The sequence below is a fragment of the Paralichthys olivaceus genome, chromosome 12, assembly GCF_024713975.1.
Source record: "Paralichthys olivaceus isolate ysfri-2021 chromosome 12, ASM2471397v2, whole genome shotgun sequence".
Lineage (NCBI taxonomy): Eukaryota > Metazoa > Chordata > Actinopteri > Pleuronectiformes > Paralichthyidae > Paralichthys > Paralichthys olivaceus.
This window is the reverse complement of record NC_091104.1, coordinates 14,113,786-14,133,475: the sequence shown is the minus strand read 5'-3', so window position 1 is coordinate 14,133,475 and position 19,690 is coordinate 14,113,786. Positions and strand designations below refer to the sequence as shown.

The window sequence follows — 19,690 nt, the reverse complement described above, 5'->3', positions numbered from 1 at the left end:
TTTGAGATTATTATCTGTTCAGCCATGCTTTAACCACAGTTTAAAAAATTTAAATAGCCAATACCTTTAAAAAGAGGGAGGGGTGTATGTATCGAAGGGTGTATGTTGGAATTTATGGCCAGGTTTTATCGCACCGGGCAATCCTGTCATGCCCGTTTCCTGTCCACAGGGTTAGAGTTGAAGCCCAGACATCTGCTCCTGAAAACACTGACACAGCCTCACAGTTATTCTCTGCTGCATCCAACACCTCAACCACTGACAGACCAAATGTTAATAAATGAAACCATTCCTTATCAACAAATGTCAAAATGTACAAGTTTATTGTAAAGTGAACGATCATTTTATAATTGAAAAAAAAGATGATTTGAGAGAAGATGAGTCAGAAAATTCCCAGACAACCAAGACAGCAGCTACTCGAGAGCTTTTATTGGGCACTTTGTGCATCAAATCTTTTCCAAAACAGAAAAAAAAACATCCGTTAAAAATATGATAATTACTTTTGTCCCTTGACAAATTTTAGAATAACTTCATACAAAAAGAAAACACATTATATTATTAGGAATAATAGAAATTTGGGTACGTATGGAAAAAAACAACAATGACCCACATCCATTCTCTTAATAAATATATACACAATAAGTACTGAGATACAAAAGGAAGGATCATATAGATCCTTTTTTTCAGTATATATATTTACAACAACAAGAAAACTGTTTTATCAGTTTAGATGTATATTTATACTGTAGTTATGGCAACATAGGAACTTCTTCTGTGAATGTGAATAACCTAATTATTATATTGCACTTCCAGAGCAGACTTTTTTTAAACTGTTCTAGACATTCATTGACCTATTTCACTATCATTCAGAAAATGACTCTACAGTGGAAAGGGTAGCTGTATTTTTGAATTATAATTAATATATTTAGTAACAATTTAATACTTACTAAGAGACCGTTAATTTAATTGATCTGAGGAAAACACATTTTTTAAGCCATTATATTTAAAAACAGCATGAATTCAATGCTAAAAAAAAATACAACAAACATTCACACTATTCTACCCTAATTGTTTGATGGTCGAAGTAAGTTTTACACACTAAATACTGCCTTGTTGTTTCGCATTAATACACTGAACCACTCAGGCTCCATAAACAATTTGCTGACTTCATTTTGTGGCTAAAAACCCAACTTTACAGATTGTAATCATCAGTGCTATGGCTTTAGGAAGGGACAAATGGGCCGTTTCTCCAGGTAACAATTCCAATGTAGGAGGTACGATGCTGCTTGCATAGCATGAGGTATAGCAGCATCACTATCGACACATTTCAAATAAAATTTACAAAAAAAAGGCACAGATATTTGATGTGCAACTCATATTCTCACTAAATACAAAACAAAGGTGTCATACGTGACCTCATTTGTTGTTTCTCATGCACAAAATTTTTAAATCAAGCAAAATGTATAACATACATCTCTAATCAATATTGTCTGTTAAGAGCTATGGCTTTTAAATACGACTTTTGGGACTTTGTGTTTTAAAATGTGTGTGATGCAGCACGCAGACGACGCGAATGCAATCATAGATCAAGTCCATAATCATTACATAGCTCAATGTGTAAACCACTATTTCTGATGGCTCTGTTTCTCCTGCAGCCTGCTCCTCAGGATGATATCACCTCCTCCAGTCCAATCAGATTTCAGTTAGGGTGAGTTTGTACATGCCACCCAACTCCTCCATGGTGATCTGGAAGGTGTCCTCGTTGGAGTAGTGCTTGATGATGTTGTCATCCATGTGGACTAGAATACTGTTTTAAAACAGATACAGGTGAGATTAGTGTCATTTTATATTATCCTCACCCCAAAAAACATTTTTTTACTTGTGCAGCAGCTGGTTAGTTTAGTTAAGCCTAGCTTATCTCGTCTTAGCTTAGTCACATAAGTGAAAACAGGAGGGGAACATCCCAGAAAACCACATTTAAAGTTGTAATTACGGACATTTCTATGTGCTGGTATGGGTGAAGTTACTTTTGGACAGGGCCAGTCCAGCTGTTTTCAGCTTTTTCCAGTCTTAATGCTAGACTAAGCAGCTTCATTTTAACACTACAGATGTAAGAGGAAGAGTGGTATCAATCTTACTGTCTTTGCAAAACCTTGACAAATGCAAATAAGTGTATGAGGAGGTAAAACTTTTTCAAAATACCTCAGAAAGTAGAATATGGAACTCCATAATATCTCCATCCAGACGAGCATTTTAGCTCCGTGTCAGAAGTTATCTCAGTCCATACTAACACACATGAATATGTGTATAACATGACCCTTTGCTTACACTGGTTATGAGCGTGTGCAGGTGTAAACAGGAAGCAGATTACTCTGCAGTTGGTTGCTTAGTTACAGCAAATAATTCCAATGAAATATAGCAATGGTGAAACTGGGGCCAACAGCATTTCCAAAATTCTCCATTTTAGGTGCTTGAACACTGGAGCAGAGTGGACGGCAGTTTAAGGTGCCGCGACAGTGACGTGTTTTAAAACTACAATGTAAACATGCGGCTGTAGCCAAAGTTTCAGATACAGTGTTGTTATGTTGACACTCACCCTTTCTTGCACTTCTTATACACCTTTCCGACCTTATCCAAAGGCAACTCGTACTTCTCTGAAATCTGATTCAGGAAGAAATGACAAATTAGTGTTAAATTCTCAAAAGAATCATGAAAACAGATTCCACATAGAGAGGAGCTCAGTCCAGAGTCTAATCTTTCACAAACACATTTCACCTGCTTTAACACATCAACTCCACAGCTGGTTTCTCCATAATCGGCATACACAGCTCGTGCGCCCCATATATCTTTTTAAACCCCTGAAGTAATGGGACACCTGCCTCTTTGCCTTTCGGACACCCCTTGCCCACTCCCTCATCCTCTTCACTCTCTCCCCAGGAAGCCTTCACCTTCTTTTTTCCACAGCTTTTCTCCCCATCCCTCCCCTCCATCACCCCCCTTTCGTCCCCTGTCTTGATGAAATAATCTCCCATGTTCTTTTAACCCCTCCACACACGATGCTGGGATCACCAACCTGCAGGAACCCTCAGTGCAATAAAAGCCATTCCAGAGTAAACTGAGTAGAACTTACAGCTTCCATCAGGCCTTTCAGCGTGGGATTCTTCAGCATGAGGGCATCGAACACTTCCTCTGTCTCCTTGCGCACGTACAGCAGCACTGTGTGGTGGAAGGAGAAAGGAGGCAGGTGGGTGTCAGAGCAAATTACAAGGGTTGAACACAAACGTAAACTAAAATCAGACCTCAGACAGAAGTCAGTTGCAGGCAAACAGGATTTATTTGTGTGAGGAAGAACAGACTTACAGTATTTCTATAAGTCTGATGGTTTGTCGCCTGAAGCACATGCACACACACATATGTCGAATCCATTAGTACATTTGCAGAAAGGCATGTGTACTCCATGCAGGGTTTCGTTGTAGACCCAGACAAAGCACACTTAAAAAGCACATTCATCAAAACACAGACAAACAGAATGTCAGAGCCACCTCTCATCCGCTCCACCCAGTCTTCTCAAAATAAATCTCGCTCTCAACATGTTCTCTCGTACTGTTTTCAGACATCAGGGCCTTGAGAGATTTGTATCTTCTACATAAGAAGAAAACCTCCTGAATTTTCAAGTTACAGTATTATGTTCGCAAGACTTTGAGCCACTTCTGTGTAAGGACCAAACCAAAGTAAAGCGAGTAACTGTATGGTGAAGTAAAAAGGTCCTATTGCCGTAGTATGTGCAGGCCACACAGTTCTGCTTCGCTCATTGTGGTGTGGAACAGCCATGGATAACTTTATTTGAGATGTAATTTCAAGGAAGCTGCACAACCGACAGACTCCTCACTCAAGACGTCAACATGGATCATTCAGAATCACAAGGTTGCAAATCCTCTAACTGGAAAAACATGACAGCTGCTGTGTAAAGGTTATACAACTTTAACCAAACCTTTGATTATATCTAGTTTCATTTAGAGTGAATTTAAAGTAATAATAATATTAATAACTTTATTTGTAGTTTGAAGTAACAAAGTACTTTACAACAAACAATATGGAATTGATAACCTATCAGAGTTTAAATAATAAGAATAAAGATAGAGATAATAAAAGTCATAGACATCATATTATGATTGATCTTCTGGCAGATTGTTCCAAGCCTTTACGGGAAAGATTCTATCTCCTTTGGTTTTCAGCCTAGATTTTGGAATTGATAGCAGATCTCAGACCAGGTCCTGTCTGATAGATAAAAGCTCTAAAATATAGGGAGGGGGCGAGCACATGCCTGGCTTTCAAAGTAATTAATATAAGTTTAGGGTTCGGGTTAGGCAGCCAGTGCATGGATGCTAAAACAGGTGATATGGTCATCATTCTTGTGGTGTGAACTGTTGGGCCTTGACAGAGGTATACACTCTACTGTGTACTACTAGTTTTTTAACACCTACTACAAATTGTTCCAAGATTCAGAAAGTTCTGGTATCATCTAAACAAAGTGTTTGTGGCTTAAAACTCCTTAAAATGAAATCACTTGAACTCTCATCACAGGTTACGGCCTCTGATATGATATGACTAAAAACCATGACAGAACAATAAGAACAGTTTATTTAATGGGCCTGTTTTAGAGGCTTAGAGATAATAAATTACCCAACTGGTAAAACAATTACATTATTTTGTCCAACAATGACATCGCCTCGTTATTTCTTATTTCTTCTTTGACACCTGGTTTGGTCGAGGTTGATCTGTATGGACAGTTTCAAATCCTGCTGCACTGTCTTGTTTCATACAGAATCAGAGTGAAACCGGTGGGAACAAGGGGAAGTTAAACATTTTCCTCCTCTAGGTTCCAAAGCCTTTAGTTACATATTTGGTATTGAAAAAAAATCTGCCTGTTGTATGCCTATGAATAGGATATGGGCTAAAGGGCACAGGCTTGTTTGCATGTGTGTGTGCACGTAGAGATCAGTGGTATTTTGTTGGGTCAGAGGAGGCCTCAGGCACGTGTGTGTGTGTTTTGAAAGACCTGGAATAATCACATGGCCCAGGGAGAGTGTGTGTGGTGGGCGCCTTCAGGGGCCTGCCACAGCAACACACACACACGTATGTGCACACACACTTTAAAACACAGATTTACCCCCAGAGGAGAGCATCATACAAAGACGCCTGATGAGCATGTGAATAGTTGCAGCACAAACACACACACGGTACCTTTCTTTGGTTCGTCCACTCTCGCCATCTTGTTTGGGGGTGAACTGAACTCGTCATCGCTGAAGGGTAATCTCTTCATCCCAGAGCTGCAGTGGACAAACACAGACACGCACAAATCATTGCTTTGCCCTTTGTAACCAGCTAACAGACTAAAATACACGCACATAAATCTGCTCAAACCCTCACTAGCTTTTCCTAGAAACTGCATGGTTTCCTTTTACCGTCAAGCTGCCACCAGTCGTCTCAGTTCAAAACTACTAAACCAGATTGGGTTAAAACCTGATGTGTGGCTAGAGCGCTTATGGTCAATGTATGAAATCAAGCATGAGGATAAAAACATAAAATACATAAACACAGACCATTTAACTGCTCTGGAATAGCAATAAAGCCAATTAACATATTCGTTACATAATTGCATCACATTTAGTGTCAGTATCTGTTTGCACATGGGCTCAGTCGGACATCACACAGACTTTACACAAGGGAGCTGGCAGGGTAAAGTCCATCTAATGTCCAGTTCAGACATTCTCATTCACGCACAAAGCTCCTCTGGGTAATGTCCAGAAAAGATCTGGGTGGTGGTGGAAGGTTTTATCTCCCACACAGTGCACAGGCTTCATGCGAGTAACAAACTGCCTCTCTGACAGAGTCAATACAGAAAGGTATACTAACTAAGAACAAAACAGATAATGGAACAAAAATATCCAATGAATCTGTTGCTGCAAATTTAGATTTGGGTAAACTGCCAGAGCTCTATCACTCAATCTTGGACATTCAGGGATTTGGTGCCAGACTAGCATAAAACCGAGGCTCCCATGAACTCACCTCTCCTCTCCATCTTCTGCTGAGAAAGACTGCAAGACAAACAGAGAGGGAGACATTCATTTAATGGAACAAAGGTAAAAATCAAACAACTAAGAGTAATAGACGTCTCTGAGTATCAAATATTTATGATGAAAACTGTCATGACACAAACAATTTGTAACTTTGTAACATGCTAACTGGCGAGCAAAGCCACAGATAAAGACGTTATGAAGCAATTAAACTTTGACCAAACTTCAACGTCCATTTACCTTCAATGAACTAGGGAATTTCTTTGGGTTTGAACATAATTGGAAACATTTTAGATAATGTAAAAACACAAGTCCAAAACATAAATAACAATTATGATGAATAATTCCATTTTATATCTTTCAAATGAACCTGAAGATGATTTTAATCTACAGCATCTCCAACACTAGAAGTCTATGTTAAAAATCTACTACTTCAAAGCGGCTGCAGTTCAGACACATCATGTTGGCGTCTAAATCAGTCAACCAGTCCATAGACAAAGTCAACAACCACGTCTGAGAGGTTTCCTGTGTCGAACCATTTATTCTCCTTATCACCGGGAGCTGAGCCCGGTCAACACGCGGCAGCAAATCAGCTGTAGAGTTATATATGTGGAGCAGAGCCTGTGCGGATACAGCTGGAGAGACAGTGATCAAAGAGCAGCGGGGTCAACGTGTCCGCTAAGATAATTTACAGGATAAAAAAAATCTGATCTGATATTTTTGATTATTGTAAATCATCTTCTAGATTATTTGTTCTGTCTGAAAATGTTAGAAAATTGTGAAAAATGCTTATTTAAATTTTTTTTTAAACTCAATCCAACAGTCTAAAACTGAAAGATATAAAGTTTATGATCATATATGACAAAGAAAAAATCCACTGAATAAACCTGGTAAATATTTTGAAAAGAAATTTGTATATCCAAATAGTGGCTCACAATTTTTTAAGTAACTGAATAACCAATGTTGCAGCTCGGAAATACAGAAAATGTTTTGACTTTTCTTCTGATTAAGCAGATATAAGGAACTAAATCCATGGCTTTAACTAGTTTCTATCACATCCTTGACTTTGGGGCAGTTTGTTCATTAAGAAAATCACAGAGTGAATTAAACCAATTGATTATTCAAGATAAATCAAACATCCCTTTTTATAAATTCTTGGAAAAAAATAGTTTTTTTGTTCCTGGAAAGCTGCCATCTGTTTGGAGCTTTTTGTCCTGCAACTGTATTGATTGCAGGCATTGCTGTTAATAGAATTCTATTTTGAGCGGGATCCCAGTAAACTCAAGGTTTATCAGAAACTGATAGCGTGGCCACCGACAGTTCAGTCAGGTTCAATTTCATTGGCAAAACCAAAAATAACCTGCCGTCTGTCCCGCAGCCTCACTGGTAGCAAAGTCAACTTTGTCAGAATGAGGCCACGGGAGATGAAAAGTTTTTGTTACTTGTGCTCAGCTGGGATTGGTCGTATTCTGACCAGCAGGGGGGGCTCTACCTTCACAAATAGTGACATTTCTCAACGGACCTTGTTTCTGTGAAGTAAGTTTCCTCTAAACAAAGCAGTGCATTGTACATGTCCACTCACAGAAAGCATGAAAAATGCCTAATGTGTGCGGGCCGGGTGGACGTGCACACAAACATCTTAAAGTGTCATGTGACGTGTTCATCCTGACTGGAAGAAGCAAAGCTCAGAGTCCAGTCGCAGAGAAGAGGAGCGCTGCGGGTCAGCACTGATAAAAACCTGACAACACACGCCACAGCCTTTATGATCAGTGTGTGGGTTATATGTGCCTGTCAAATGTCTTTTCTATCCTTATATATGCTATAAATCTATATATCTCCTATTTGTTGCATCTGTAACTGAAGTGCAGTCCTCTCAGTGTCTTCAGCTCTACCTTCATCATTTACCTGTGAGCAAATTCTGATTGTGGGGAAAAAAACATTTACGAAAGTGAAAAACTAATATTTTTATTAGTATTATTTTATATTTTATTAAATTGTTTAATTTTATTACAGCTACAATAGCTATTTTATTATTTATATAGATTTAATCAAATTCACATTTAAATAAAACCCAAATTTAGTTTTAATTCAATTTCAATAGATTTTGTTTTAAATTAACCAAACCAATTGTTGATTTGGCTCCTGAGTGACACAGCTCGTATGGTCTGAAACACCTGATTCATCTTGAATCACTGGTAAATGATTCATCTTATGATTAGGCAGCCTGAAATACATCCATCACTATGTAGGACTTTCACCAGAGCTCGAAAACAGAACTCTCTGTTATTGCCAACTAACAAGCCAGCAGGTCAGCTCGACCCTGCTGGCTGAAGAGTGGGTGGCAGCTCAAAAACAAAGTGTTTATGGACCACCAAAGATGCTACGAGTCGTACGCAACTGTAGCACAACACATGTTCTTACCCAGAGATGACTGAAATGACTGAATGATAATTGTTGCCGTGTGTTATTCTCTACAGTGTTGGAGCTTTGCATCTGTGACTGGCACTCACATGGCGCTGGAAGGTGGAGAAGTGGACGTCAGGAATGAAAAGCACAGGCTGAGTCTCATGGTCATTCATCATCTTGAAGATGGTCACATCGTTGCGTTTCTGGAGGATGGGAACTTTGACATCTACAACTGGCGGAGAAACAAGAAGCAGTTCAATGAGCCTGTTCATGTTGAAGGTTATTTTAAAAATATATTTTAATTCATTTGTACTGAGACGACCCTCTCCCTGCAGCAGCCTGGTGTTGAGTCAACAGAGCGATTCAGCTCACCTGGTCTGGCTTCATTATATAAACTGGTGGCAGCCAGCCAGTCTCTCTCTCTCTCTCTCTCTCACTCCCCTGACTTTTACCCCATCATGTTTGTCAGTATGTAAATGATCTTTTCAGTTCTGTACATTGACTTATTTTCAGTCACAACTCATGTGTGGGCTCCACTCCTCAAACCAGGGTGCAACAAACTGGGGGCTTGTCTGGGATCAAACGAATCATTTTAGTTTGTGTGGTTGTTACTTCCTGTGGCAAAGTGGGTTTGGTGCTTTGGTAGATTTTCAAACTTTGGAAGTATCATACATTAGTGCTATATTTTTCCTCCTGGGCAGAGTTTCTGATTTGGTTAAAACCCGAGCCGCTTTAAGACAAGCACTGAAGTCCAGACATTTTCCAGAACCTTTCCTGTCAGCCCCATAGTATAAAATCTGGAAATGGTCTGAGTGAGACCATGTGAAAATATGGCAGGAAAATCTCACAGGGGAGTGAGCAGGCGTGTTGGAAACGTGTGACGTTTCTGACACGTGATGGATGTGAGACAAGGATACAAATACACGTAACACACTAACGAAGGTCGGTAGGCAACAAGATTTGAGAGGTTTTGGTGATAAAGGCCGACGCTGAACGCTTCTGACCCGGACTCTCTCCTACTGCTTCTTCATATGTGAAAGAAAAACTCACATTTATACAGTGCATCTATGTGCAGCACTTTCTCTATCACAGCAGGGGCAATTTGGGGGTTCAGTATTTTGCCCAAGGACACTTGAATGGGGGAGATTGGAATCGAACTTCCAAACCCAGTCTACCTGTTGAGCCACAGCTGCCCTGGGATAGTGGAGTTAGTGAAGTTTGTGTGTCAGGGTTTGTTGTTTTGTTAAGCATTCTAAGGTCTGATGGTTCTTATCACTACGATTTTCCTTAAATAAATCAATTCATAATCATTTAATCAGTAATATATCCCTGAATGGACACAGAGAAGAACCCACAGTGTCCAGCGTTTGATCAGACTATTCACAATAAAGAACTCGTCATTGACTCACAGGACAGGCCAGGGTTGAGTTCAGGAACCTTCCCTTTCCTGCGGGACTGCTTCCTCTCCTCGTCCCGGATCTTCCTCTCCGCCCCCTTGTCGCAGAAGACTTTGATCTGGCAGTAGGCGCGGTGGATGGGCTTGTTGCTGCGGTTGTTGTAGCTGTAGGTGTCGATCTGCAGGTTCAGAGGGAGACCCTTCACCCCCTTCTGAGAGGAGAAGTCTGTGCTCAGACAGTTGACGGAGATGAAGATCTGCAGAGAAGAAGACAGGAGCAATAAGACAAAGATGGGACAACAGAGAAAAAAATCCAATGTCACCCGTAACAAAAAAGTTGGAAGAATTGTAATTGATTACAATTATAATGATTGTAAAGTCAAGTTAAGGGACTAATTCTCTAATTTCTAAATCATTCCAATTTTTCACTTATTCACATCAGAGTCTTTGTGAAGCACTTGAGGAAGTGCTGTAATCACTGATCTGTGCTGCCCTCTATTGAGTGACCTGAGTCATTACAGGCTTTTTTGACTGGAGACAATTCTTCTGTTCACCTGGGGCCTGAACTATGAAGCAAGGTTTGAGGTTCATTACATCAGCGTTTTCAGGGTTAGTCAGTCAGTTTATCCCAATAAATATATATGGAACAACTATTTCATATATTTTCTTTCAAATTGAACAATGTTTTTTTTTTTTTGCCTCTGGTGCTTGTATTGAAAACAGGTTGTCATTATGTCAACAAAACACAGAGTCAGAACAGACGGGTTGAAACAACTAACGGACGAGCACTGACATCAGTCAAATGCATTTGTATTATTTCATAAAAATCCATCGTTTAAAAAAGAGGTGACGAAAAGATTATTGTGCGTCTGGAGAACACTGCATGTTTTATTCATTATAACACAACCTTATTCATATGTAATGTGAGTCAAGCTAAGAAAACCAGCCTATCATTCTGATGTAAAATAATTAATGTCTGTGAATGATAAAAAAATGTTTTGGAGGAGCAGTATTTTTACTGAATTTATAGGCACATGACTTTAAATAAAAAAAAAACGAGTTTGGATCCAACCACTTCACATGACTTTTATTTCTTGTATTTCTGCTGTATTTTTGTGCATAAATAGTCAAAGAGTATAATGTATGACCTTTAACTGTTTTACAATCAAATCTGGACTGATTATTGCATAAAAGGTTTAGATTTTTATGGGCGACTGTGACATTTTTCTTATATTTTTCAGTTCCTGTCATTGTTATACTTTGCTGAATTGACGAGTTTGTGCTGAATAAACGAAACCAGGCTGTTAGGAGTGAGGAGAGTTTACACTAAACGAGGCCAAAAAAGATCGAATGCACACGTTTTTTGTGATGATTCCAGTGAATTGCCCCAGAGAAGGTAAACATAAAGGAGGGGCAGCCCTTCGCAAACACTCCACAAATACATATCAGCAGCGTTGTGATCTCCCTGGGGGAAAGTCACACATACACACATATCTTCACCTGTCATCTTTCACCGCACTGATGAGACAATACAACAAGCCGGTGGGCGGTACTTCCAAAAACACACACGGTGAAGTCATGAACACACACACAAGGATGAACATCCTATGGACACAGGCCTCGAGTCATGAGACAGTTGGGCCCACATCCTGTTGTGTGTGTGTGTGTTAAGTGTAGCCTACAGAGAGCACGGCACCATGTTGTCTCTCTGTGTGTTTGTCTGCCCGCCTGCCTGTCATCATCCATCTCAGGTGGATGGAGAAACCGTGTCACAAAGCGACAGCGGATTAGGTTCAATAAAAAGACAAAAGAAACAGAGATTGGAGGAGAAGACAGGAACTCCTTTCCGTCACCTGTTGGACGGGATTTAAAGACGAGTCTGGTCTTTGCTGTGTTTCCTCATTCCTGCACACTTTGTCACTGCGGAGTGCAGAAATACCTTAACATGCAGCATCACAATAGGGTTGAAAGGCAGGTTGGACCAGTAAAAACTGTGTGCATGTATGCATTTGTATGGATCACACACACACACATACACACACAACGTCATCCTCACTCGTCTTTAACTCCCATGTTTTCATTTAAGAACTGTTTTGAAGGATCACCTTGAACAAAGTGGATGATAATCAACAATGACGGGTGTCAACACCTGAAACCTTGATTCGGGACCACAGCAGAAACCGCAGAGGAGAATGAAAAGAGAGGTGCGGCCTATATTTGGCTCAAGGCTTTACGTGTGTTCTGTGAAAAGTTAAAGGCTCATATTAAGAGAACAAAACGAGGAAGTATATGGAGACCATGGATTAGCATTGAGCTATATAAATGCAACCATTTATTTATTTATAACTTTTCTAATCTTTTCAAACACTCAAAGGGCAATTTCGGGTTTTTCTTGCTCAGACATCCTAATGCAAACTGGAGGAACTGGGGATTGAACCACTGACCTTCTCATTAGTGGACGACCCTCTCTACCTCCTCATGCATTTAAATACAACTTCTGTGTTTGTTTTATGGTCTTACTTTGGCCTCTTCATTTGTGTCCCAGGTGAAGGAAATGGCGTTGTAGGAAATTTCCTCGATGTTGCCGATGGTGTTGAAGCTCTCCTTGTAATCAGCTGCAAGAACAAACAGGAGTTCAGTGACAGATAAAGGAAAGTGAATTGAGATGTTAATCCAGCGTTTGCACAAAAATACACTAATGGAAGCACAAATTGGAAAAAGAAAATGATTGTGGCAAAGCAGAACAACTTTAGAAGAAAACTTTATATTTTTAAATTGTTGTTGCAGTAAGATATGCTGAGGTAATAAATGCACTGGACGTTATTCCCTTGCCACAACCACACATTAGCATGCTCCATGAACGTCCTAGCTGTGAGCCAATCAGTGCTCCCACATGAGTCATGTCCCATTAATTGAATGAAATTGGGGATTGAACCTCGTTGAAAACATTTTGGAGTAATTTAAGTACACAAGTCAACAGTCTTGAACTGCTCTTACCAATGTCCAGACACCTCTGTTTGGCAGTGTGCTGTCTGGAGTGCCAGTACTTCCAGTGTTTCAGCTGATCATCTCTGCACTTCTCCTCTCCAAACACCACCATCACTACACTCTGGAAATGACAAAACACACAATTCAGACTTAATGTCTTATGATAAGATGGAGGGTGTGGTTACTGGTTTTCTCCCTCTCTCTTACCCTGACTTTGGTGATGGGTTGCTGCATGCCTTTGGTGTCGATCTCCCTGAGGGTGATGGGGTAAAACTGGCCCTTGTTGAGGTACGTCATTGTTCCATCACCTGTCTTCTGACGCAGAGACTTGGACGCCTCCAGTGTGTACTCAAAGTTATTCCTGAAAGGCATGGAAATAAGAAAGTTAATATCATAAACTAAGCAAGTAAGACTTTCCAAACATTAAAAAAAGTGCTTTCCTTTTTGTGAAACATGATATCTCTGCATTGAAATTGAGAAAACCTCCTGAGTCGCAACAGAAATAAAACAGTTTGTTTAAACTTAATGGAGCACACTTCATAAAGCCTCTGCAGCTGAATTGTTTCAGAGCAGGGGCCAGGAAACGCCCGTGTGCAGCAAACTCTTCTTTCACACAGGTGGGAGTCTGGTGTCTCCCCTGTGACTGCCATGAATGAGGCCATTCTGCCGCGGTGTGTCAAAAGCTGAATGGTGGTGTGGCACTGGAAGTGGAGCGGTGGGCCGACAGCGGCAAAACTCACCCTGGCACAGTGTTGAAGTGAGTGTAGTCCTCGGGCGTCATGGAGGCCATGCGTAACTGGAGATCTCCCGGGAAGGAAAACACCTGCGAGCGCACAAAGATGACACAGAGAGAAGGATGGAGAAGTGTGAGGCAAGAAAAAGCAAAAAGAGGAAACTGAACAGCACTTTAATCTGGTTTTTAAAGATGTTTTAATAATTTCTCCTAATAATTTCCAGAAGAATAATCAGCACTTTACAGTCGTGTCTGTCCTTCTTCCACCACTTATCACACTTTGTTAAGGTTTTGTTCACTTGTCCTTCCCCTTCATCTCCTTTTTCTTTCTGTTGAAAATGCCTGTACACTGTTTCTAAACCCCCCCCCCCCCCTGTACTGGAGTTTTGTTGGGTTACGCTTTTATAAGGGTAGTTCGCCTCCAGGTTAAAAAGAGAAAGAGGAGAGAGAAAGGGCTTTGGCTATTGTAGGGGAAAAGTACAGCACTTTATTGTGTTGGTGAGACAATGACATAATAACACACTAGCCACTATTTTGGCATGTTTAAATAAAACCAGGGGAAGACTGAGCCCACCACTGGCTCCATGGGATCGGGTGAAATGTCCTATTGTCTGACGGGGAAGTTCTGAGAGAGGAGGCGGAGGAGGGGGGGGGTCGTAGCGGGAGAGCAGTGGCGGGGTTTTTAAGAAAGAGGGGGATCGAAACACTCACCTCCTGGGAACCATCTTTGTAACTCTCGGAGAAGGTGGAGTCGGGCGGCGTGCGGGAATGAGTGCTGGGGCTGAACTGCACCGCGTTGTGGGTGAGCTGGCGGTCAAAGACGCTCACGTGACTGTCGTTTTCGGCACAGCTGTTTGGCACGGTCACTGAGAAGCCGTGGCTGGGCACCTCTGTCTTGACGGGCAGGTAGTTTGGCACGGCAGCGATGGAAACTGTGACGGTCGTGTCTGAAAGGACAGAAATCAGTAAACTGATGATCCAGTTCTCTGCTTTTAAGCTGCTTACAGTGTGTGTGTGTGTGTGTGTGTGTGTGTGTGTGTGTGTGTGTGTGTGTGTCCAGGCATTACAGTTGTTGTTGGCACCCAAACCTGTTTACAGTCACATTATAGGGACTTCTCTTCCTTATGGGGACAACCATTAACTCCCCATAACTAATATCATCACATTTGAAACAGACCTGGTGAGGGGAACTGGCTCCTCTTGTCCTGGGCCAACTGAAGGAAATTGATGGGCCCTTTGAGGACCTGGATCCTGCTCTCCATCCCAGCCTCCTGCAGTGGTGCGCTGGGGTTTCCAGCCTGGATCTGGTGTCTGCAACAAAGGAAAATAACTCTTAACTTAGTAAAAGTCTTATCTAGAGTGTTTTATAACATGATAAAGTTCTTGTACCAAAGCTCTACAAGTACTGTACCTTTACTCACCCATTGCCATTCAAATTTGGAGCAGATCCAAATAAAACTCTGAATTTAAGTATGGTTTTATATGAGCGGTTGGGCCTTAGCAGATGTATGAGCAACTGTTAAGTGTCATACTAGTTAAACAGCTCTTAAGATGGATTCTTTAAATCCCTGTTTGAGATTTTAAAGCTTTATATCTCATATCTCTCATCTTTTAGAATTCTTGTAATATTTATCATTTGATTGCTGTGCTCAGTGGTAAAACCATAAGAACAGTGTGTTAACTAAAGAATGAAACTAGATTTTTAACTAGTCCGCTCTGTCGTTTTGCATTCAGCTCCCGTAAAAATCTAAATTCAGAGATTGTTACAGAGCTGCAATCTCTTCATTCCCATCATGCCCTCGTTCCCTGCTGTGCTTTTGTTTTTAAAGGTGGGGGTGGGGGGATATTAAGTGAGGGCTGTCGCTCACCTTTTGTTGGGATCCACATCTGAGACCAGTGTGTCTGGCTTGCTCTGGGTTATTGTTCTCTTTTCCCTGGGCACCTGTATGGGAAGGGTAAACACAGCCGCTCAGCATCTGACCACATCACATCCAACAACTCGGGTCGTCCTGCTGTCTATATGGACCCAGATCAGTTACATGACATTCGGCTGTGCTTCACAGATGTTGCTTAACGCTGTGTTGTCAGTTTGAATGACGATCACATAGGTAGAGCTTGTGAGGATTTGTAACCAAACCCCTGACGTCAGATTTTGTGCTTTGGATTTATGACGAAAGAGCTCAGGTAGCTGGAGATTTTTTTCCCCTGCATGGTCAGGGAAGTAATTCTCTAAGGTTTCCCTGGTACCTTGTAGTAGTCGTAGAGAAGGCCGAGAGCCGCAGCGCTGTCCTCGTCTCCATTGATGCTCATCATGGCCTTGGTGGCAGCTGTCAGTGGGTTCTCCAGGAACGACTTCCAGGCTTCATCTTCTGTGGTGAAGGATCGACGCTGGCCGCCATAGCCCTGCTCGTTCTGGAGAACCAGGACCGCACGTTTACTGTGGGGAGACAGAGTTCCATATGTTACTATGAAGATCTGGTTATCTGAAGTCATGTAAAACTCTTTAATGTCTGATATTTCAGAAAAGTAGGTTGATGTCAACATTTGAGTAGAGGTTACTTCTAATAAAGTGAATGTGCATGTTTAATAAAACTCCTTTATGTGAGTTCACACAAGCGAGGAGCTACAATCACGGCCTCTCGAAAAAAGACAAACAGGTTATAAGACGCAGATCAACCGCGTCTGTGAGACCTGTTGTTCTGGATTTTCCACGATTGTGCAACAAATCTCAGTCATCGCACCACTGGGGTGTCTCAAGAAAAAGATGCACTACAGGCTCGTCCAGTGCGACGACTCTGGTTCGGGAACGCTCATTGGCTGAGGCGGTGCGAGTGACGCACCTGACCGTGCTGCATTCCTGTGTTGAACAGCACCGTGCTTCTGTTTTCGTAAGGGAACCAGTGTGTGAAAAGTAATCATGAGTTTTCTTTCTGCACAGTCACCGCCTGCATGCATCACTCTCCTCCTCTTCCTCTTCATCTTGTGAGGCCTCATGAGGCCTTCAGAGTCAGTGCTTTGTAAACAGGACAGTGTGGGACCAGTAATAAAAAAGCAGTTTGTGTTCTTGGCTGCTTGTAATGGTCTTAATTATTAAATTAGGCTCAATTAACTCATTCAAACAGAAACGACTGTTTAAACGTGAGAAAATACTGAACAAGTTGCCTGTTTACAATAAATTTGAATGTTTGCTCGGCTTCTATTTACTTAGACGTGTTGGGTGCTAATGATGAGAACACAGTAAAGGCTTTAGTCTGGCTTTTGTTATCAAAGTTTCATCTAGATAATTGACGTTCCCTATCGACTGTTGAAACTACACACACATCTTCAATAATCCACCTGCTGAAGTTCCGCCACAACAAAGTCATTATGACGGAGTGTAAACGGGACCGGCTCAGTTTCCACGTCCAGTATCTACAACAAATGCAGCTTTCTCTTTCTCCTTTCAATAGGCCAAGCAAAGTGATAATTAGTAATCCTAGATGTAATTGTGTTTCACTGCAATGCGATAACATTGCAGTAGATTTTATTGGCAGGAAATGCAACCCATTAACAAAAACAACAGGATGAAAAATGTATGATTGTTTTTCTTATCGAGCAGATATGAAATTAGATGTCACTTGCAGGGGAATAAACAAGGCAGCATGAATTCACAGAATTCTTTAATGCACATTAAGGAGCATTGAAAAACACACAGTTTTAACATTTAGAGGAGTCTGCACAAGTCTCACTCACGTTTTTTCTCCCCCAATATAAACTTAAAAACATTTGAGTCATGTGGAGTAAAATCCTCTAAGACCTCATATAGCCCTGTGCTTGCTTACATTGTCTGTGCCGGGGCCAACGCCTAGCAGGTGTACAATTTCACTCCCCTCAAAAGTCTCCTTGTCATTTCACACAAAAACATGCAGAATACAACCGAAGTCGAATCATCCTCACATGAAAAATATGAAAAGACGAAAACATTACACTTTGGTGTCTCACATGAGCAGGGGGGGGGGGACAAATCCACACACACTTTTCCTTCTCTTCAGCGGTTTATTCCTGAGCAAACATCATTAGGACTATCCACATAAGCCAGAACTGTTAAGAGCTCAAAGCAAAACCAAACAGCAAACCGCCCATCACGGGACAGTTTTATTCTAACAGGCGCCTCTGTGCTCGCACGACAGGTGGAGGGAGATACACCTGTACAGGCTGGAACATGACAGGTGAAACAAGCGCACTCACACCATGGGAAACCATCAGGCTGCAACCTGTGATCACCTCCCCACTTGTCAGACACTCGAGAAAAGTAAACTCGCCCTGAAGAGAAAAACAATAAAGTTCTCATTCTAGATAAACGTGGTGCCTAGAATAAAAAGGGTCAGAGGGATGACCTGCGCTTTTAGAGATCCACATGTGCCACGATGGGTTTTAAAAAAAAAAGTGCATGAAAGTACAAGAAAAGTAAAAAGTCCAGAAAACTGAGTATTAAAACTTGGTGTTGACAAGCTTCCCCCCGGTGCAGGCTACAAGTGGCGAGTCAGGATTACTTACTTGTCATGCTCCTGTGACATCTCGGTCGGTCGAACTGGACTTTCTAGTTGGTACTGAAAATCCGATCCGTCTTCTTTAGCCGTAGAAAACACTGGATGAGGGCCGCGGCAACAAACAACGCGTCCCCGGCGGAGACAAACGGGTTTTGTCGGCTTTTCTCGCTTTTTTGGGGCAATGCAATGAAATCGAGGCCGGTTTTACCTGTGACGGGACCGCGGATTGGATTACAGGTGGCCGGCGGGGCGGGGCCACGCTGTCAATTGCGCTCTCACAGGCTCCGATTGGCTGAGCCGGGCTGCCCTATACCTGCAGGTTTTGCAGAGGGAGGTGAAGCAGTGGAAGAGCAACTGAGATTTTATCAGTTTGGGGAGAGGAGGGAGAATTATTAATGCAGAGAGGCAAAGAGTGGAACAGGGTTAAAGGTATAAAAGGAAAATAAAAAACAGTTTGTTTCATCATCAGGCTTCTAAACACACAACTCACATCCAGCACAGATAAATAGATAAAGGGATAGATAGATAGATAGATAGATAGATAGATAGATAGATAGATAGATAGATAGATAGATAGAGTTTCTGTGTGTGCTTTTGGGTTTTAAGGTTTTAAAGATGACTCATGTTTTACTTTTTATCACAAGTGGTCCAAAGCTAGTTGTGGGGGATTATGACAAGAAGAATCCAAATACTAAAGAAACTAATAATTTTGTGACAGAAATTCTTCTTCGACAGGGCTCAACATATACAATTAACATTTAAAAACCCATTTAAAACTCATGGTTCTGACACATAAGAAGGACTGTTGAGGAACAAATATGAAAGATACATACATGAAAGCAGGGTAGCTGTGTCTCTGTCTGTTTGTTCAGGATGGTTATTATAATTACAAGAAATCATCATAAGTTAATGATTGGTAAGCCACAGACATATTCAAGGTGGCAAATGTGGCCCCAATTAGTTTTGTGTTATTTGGGCCATATATGGGCCACTTTAGGTTCACTTCCAGATGCACACATTTATACATATCAGTCCCTTAAATGTGCCTGATATTTTCATCAAGATCCGCAAATTATTATTCTATGTGAAATCTGTGATAGTGTCAACAAATGCCCTGACTCAAAATGTAAAAGACAGTTCCTGGATCTGCCCCATGGTCTGGATCTGCACCCATAGCGCATTCTTCTACCAACTTTAGAGGTAATTCATGGAATAGTTTTTGTGTAATCTTTCTGAAAAAAAAACAACAGACAGGGGTGAACACATAACCTGTAAGGTCATAAAAAATGATGATGCTTCAGTATCACTGAATCTCAAACTGTGGTTCTTCTGTACTCACATTTTTTGATACATTTCCACTGAGATAGAAAATTGTGAACCGGGCTTTGAATGGAGACAATTTATTTCATGCTGAGACCAGGTTCACTTAGTATTGGCAGTATCAATCAGAGTATTGGCAGCACTGCATCCCCACCCAAAACAAGCAATTTCCTGACCAAGGCCATGAATATGTTAAACTCTGTTGTACATATTTATAATGTTTGAGTCACTAGACAAAAGCCTC

The 19,690-nt window shown here is 41.2% G+C and overlaps 1 protein-coding gene across 3 annotated transcripts; it reads right to left on the bottom strand.

The window, feature by feature from the left end:
* Positions 1–411: 411 nt before the first annotated feature.
* grhl1 (grainyhead-like transcription factor 1) lies at positions 412–18,307 on the bottom strand. Of its 3 annotated transcripts, none has more exons than XM_020085218.2 (16): positions 18,134–18,307; positions 15,845–16,034; positions 15,466–15,539; positions 14,775–14,908; positions 14,309–14,544; positions 13,605–13,687; positions 13,072–13,225; positions 12,874–12,985; positions 12,397–12,491; positions 9,890–10,133; positions 8,585–8,712; positions 6,067–6,095; positions 5,242–5,327; positions 3,128–3,213; positions 2,594–2,658; positions 412–1,804 (listed from the first exon to the last, which is right to left on the bottom strand). In XM_020085218.2, exons 1-16 carry the CDS (start codon positions 18,151–18,153, stop codon positions 1,690–1,692), a joined length of 1,851 nt encoding a protein of 616 aa, XP_019940777.1. In that variant the 5' UTR covers positions 18,154–18,307; the 3' UTR covers positions 412–1,689. The 3 variants fall into 3 exon arrangements, with proteins under 3 accessions (XP_019940777.1, XP_019940778.1, XP_069391722.1); XM_020085219.2 differs by having other exon boundaries at positions 8,585–8,706; positions 18,134–18,296; XM_069535621.1 differs by lacking the exon at positions 18,134–18,307 and adding an exon at positions 17,974–18,090.
* Positions 18,308–19,690: the final 1,383 nt, after the last annotated feature.

Coding starts and splice junctions, on each gene's coding strand:
- grhl1 (XM_020085218.2), bottom strand. CDS start 18,153: ATGTCACAGGAGCATGACAA. Junction 12,492..12,873: donor ACAGAGGTGTCTGGACATTG/GTAAGAGCAGTT, acceptor TTGTTCTTGCAG/CTGATTACAAGGAGAGCTTC. Junction 6,096..8,584: donor TCTCCACCTTCCAGCGCCAT/GTGAGTGCCAGT, acceptor TTTGTCTTGCAG/TCTTTCTCAGCAGAAGATGG.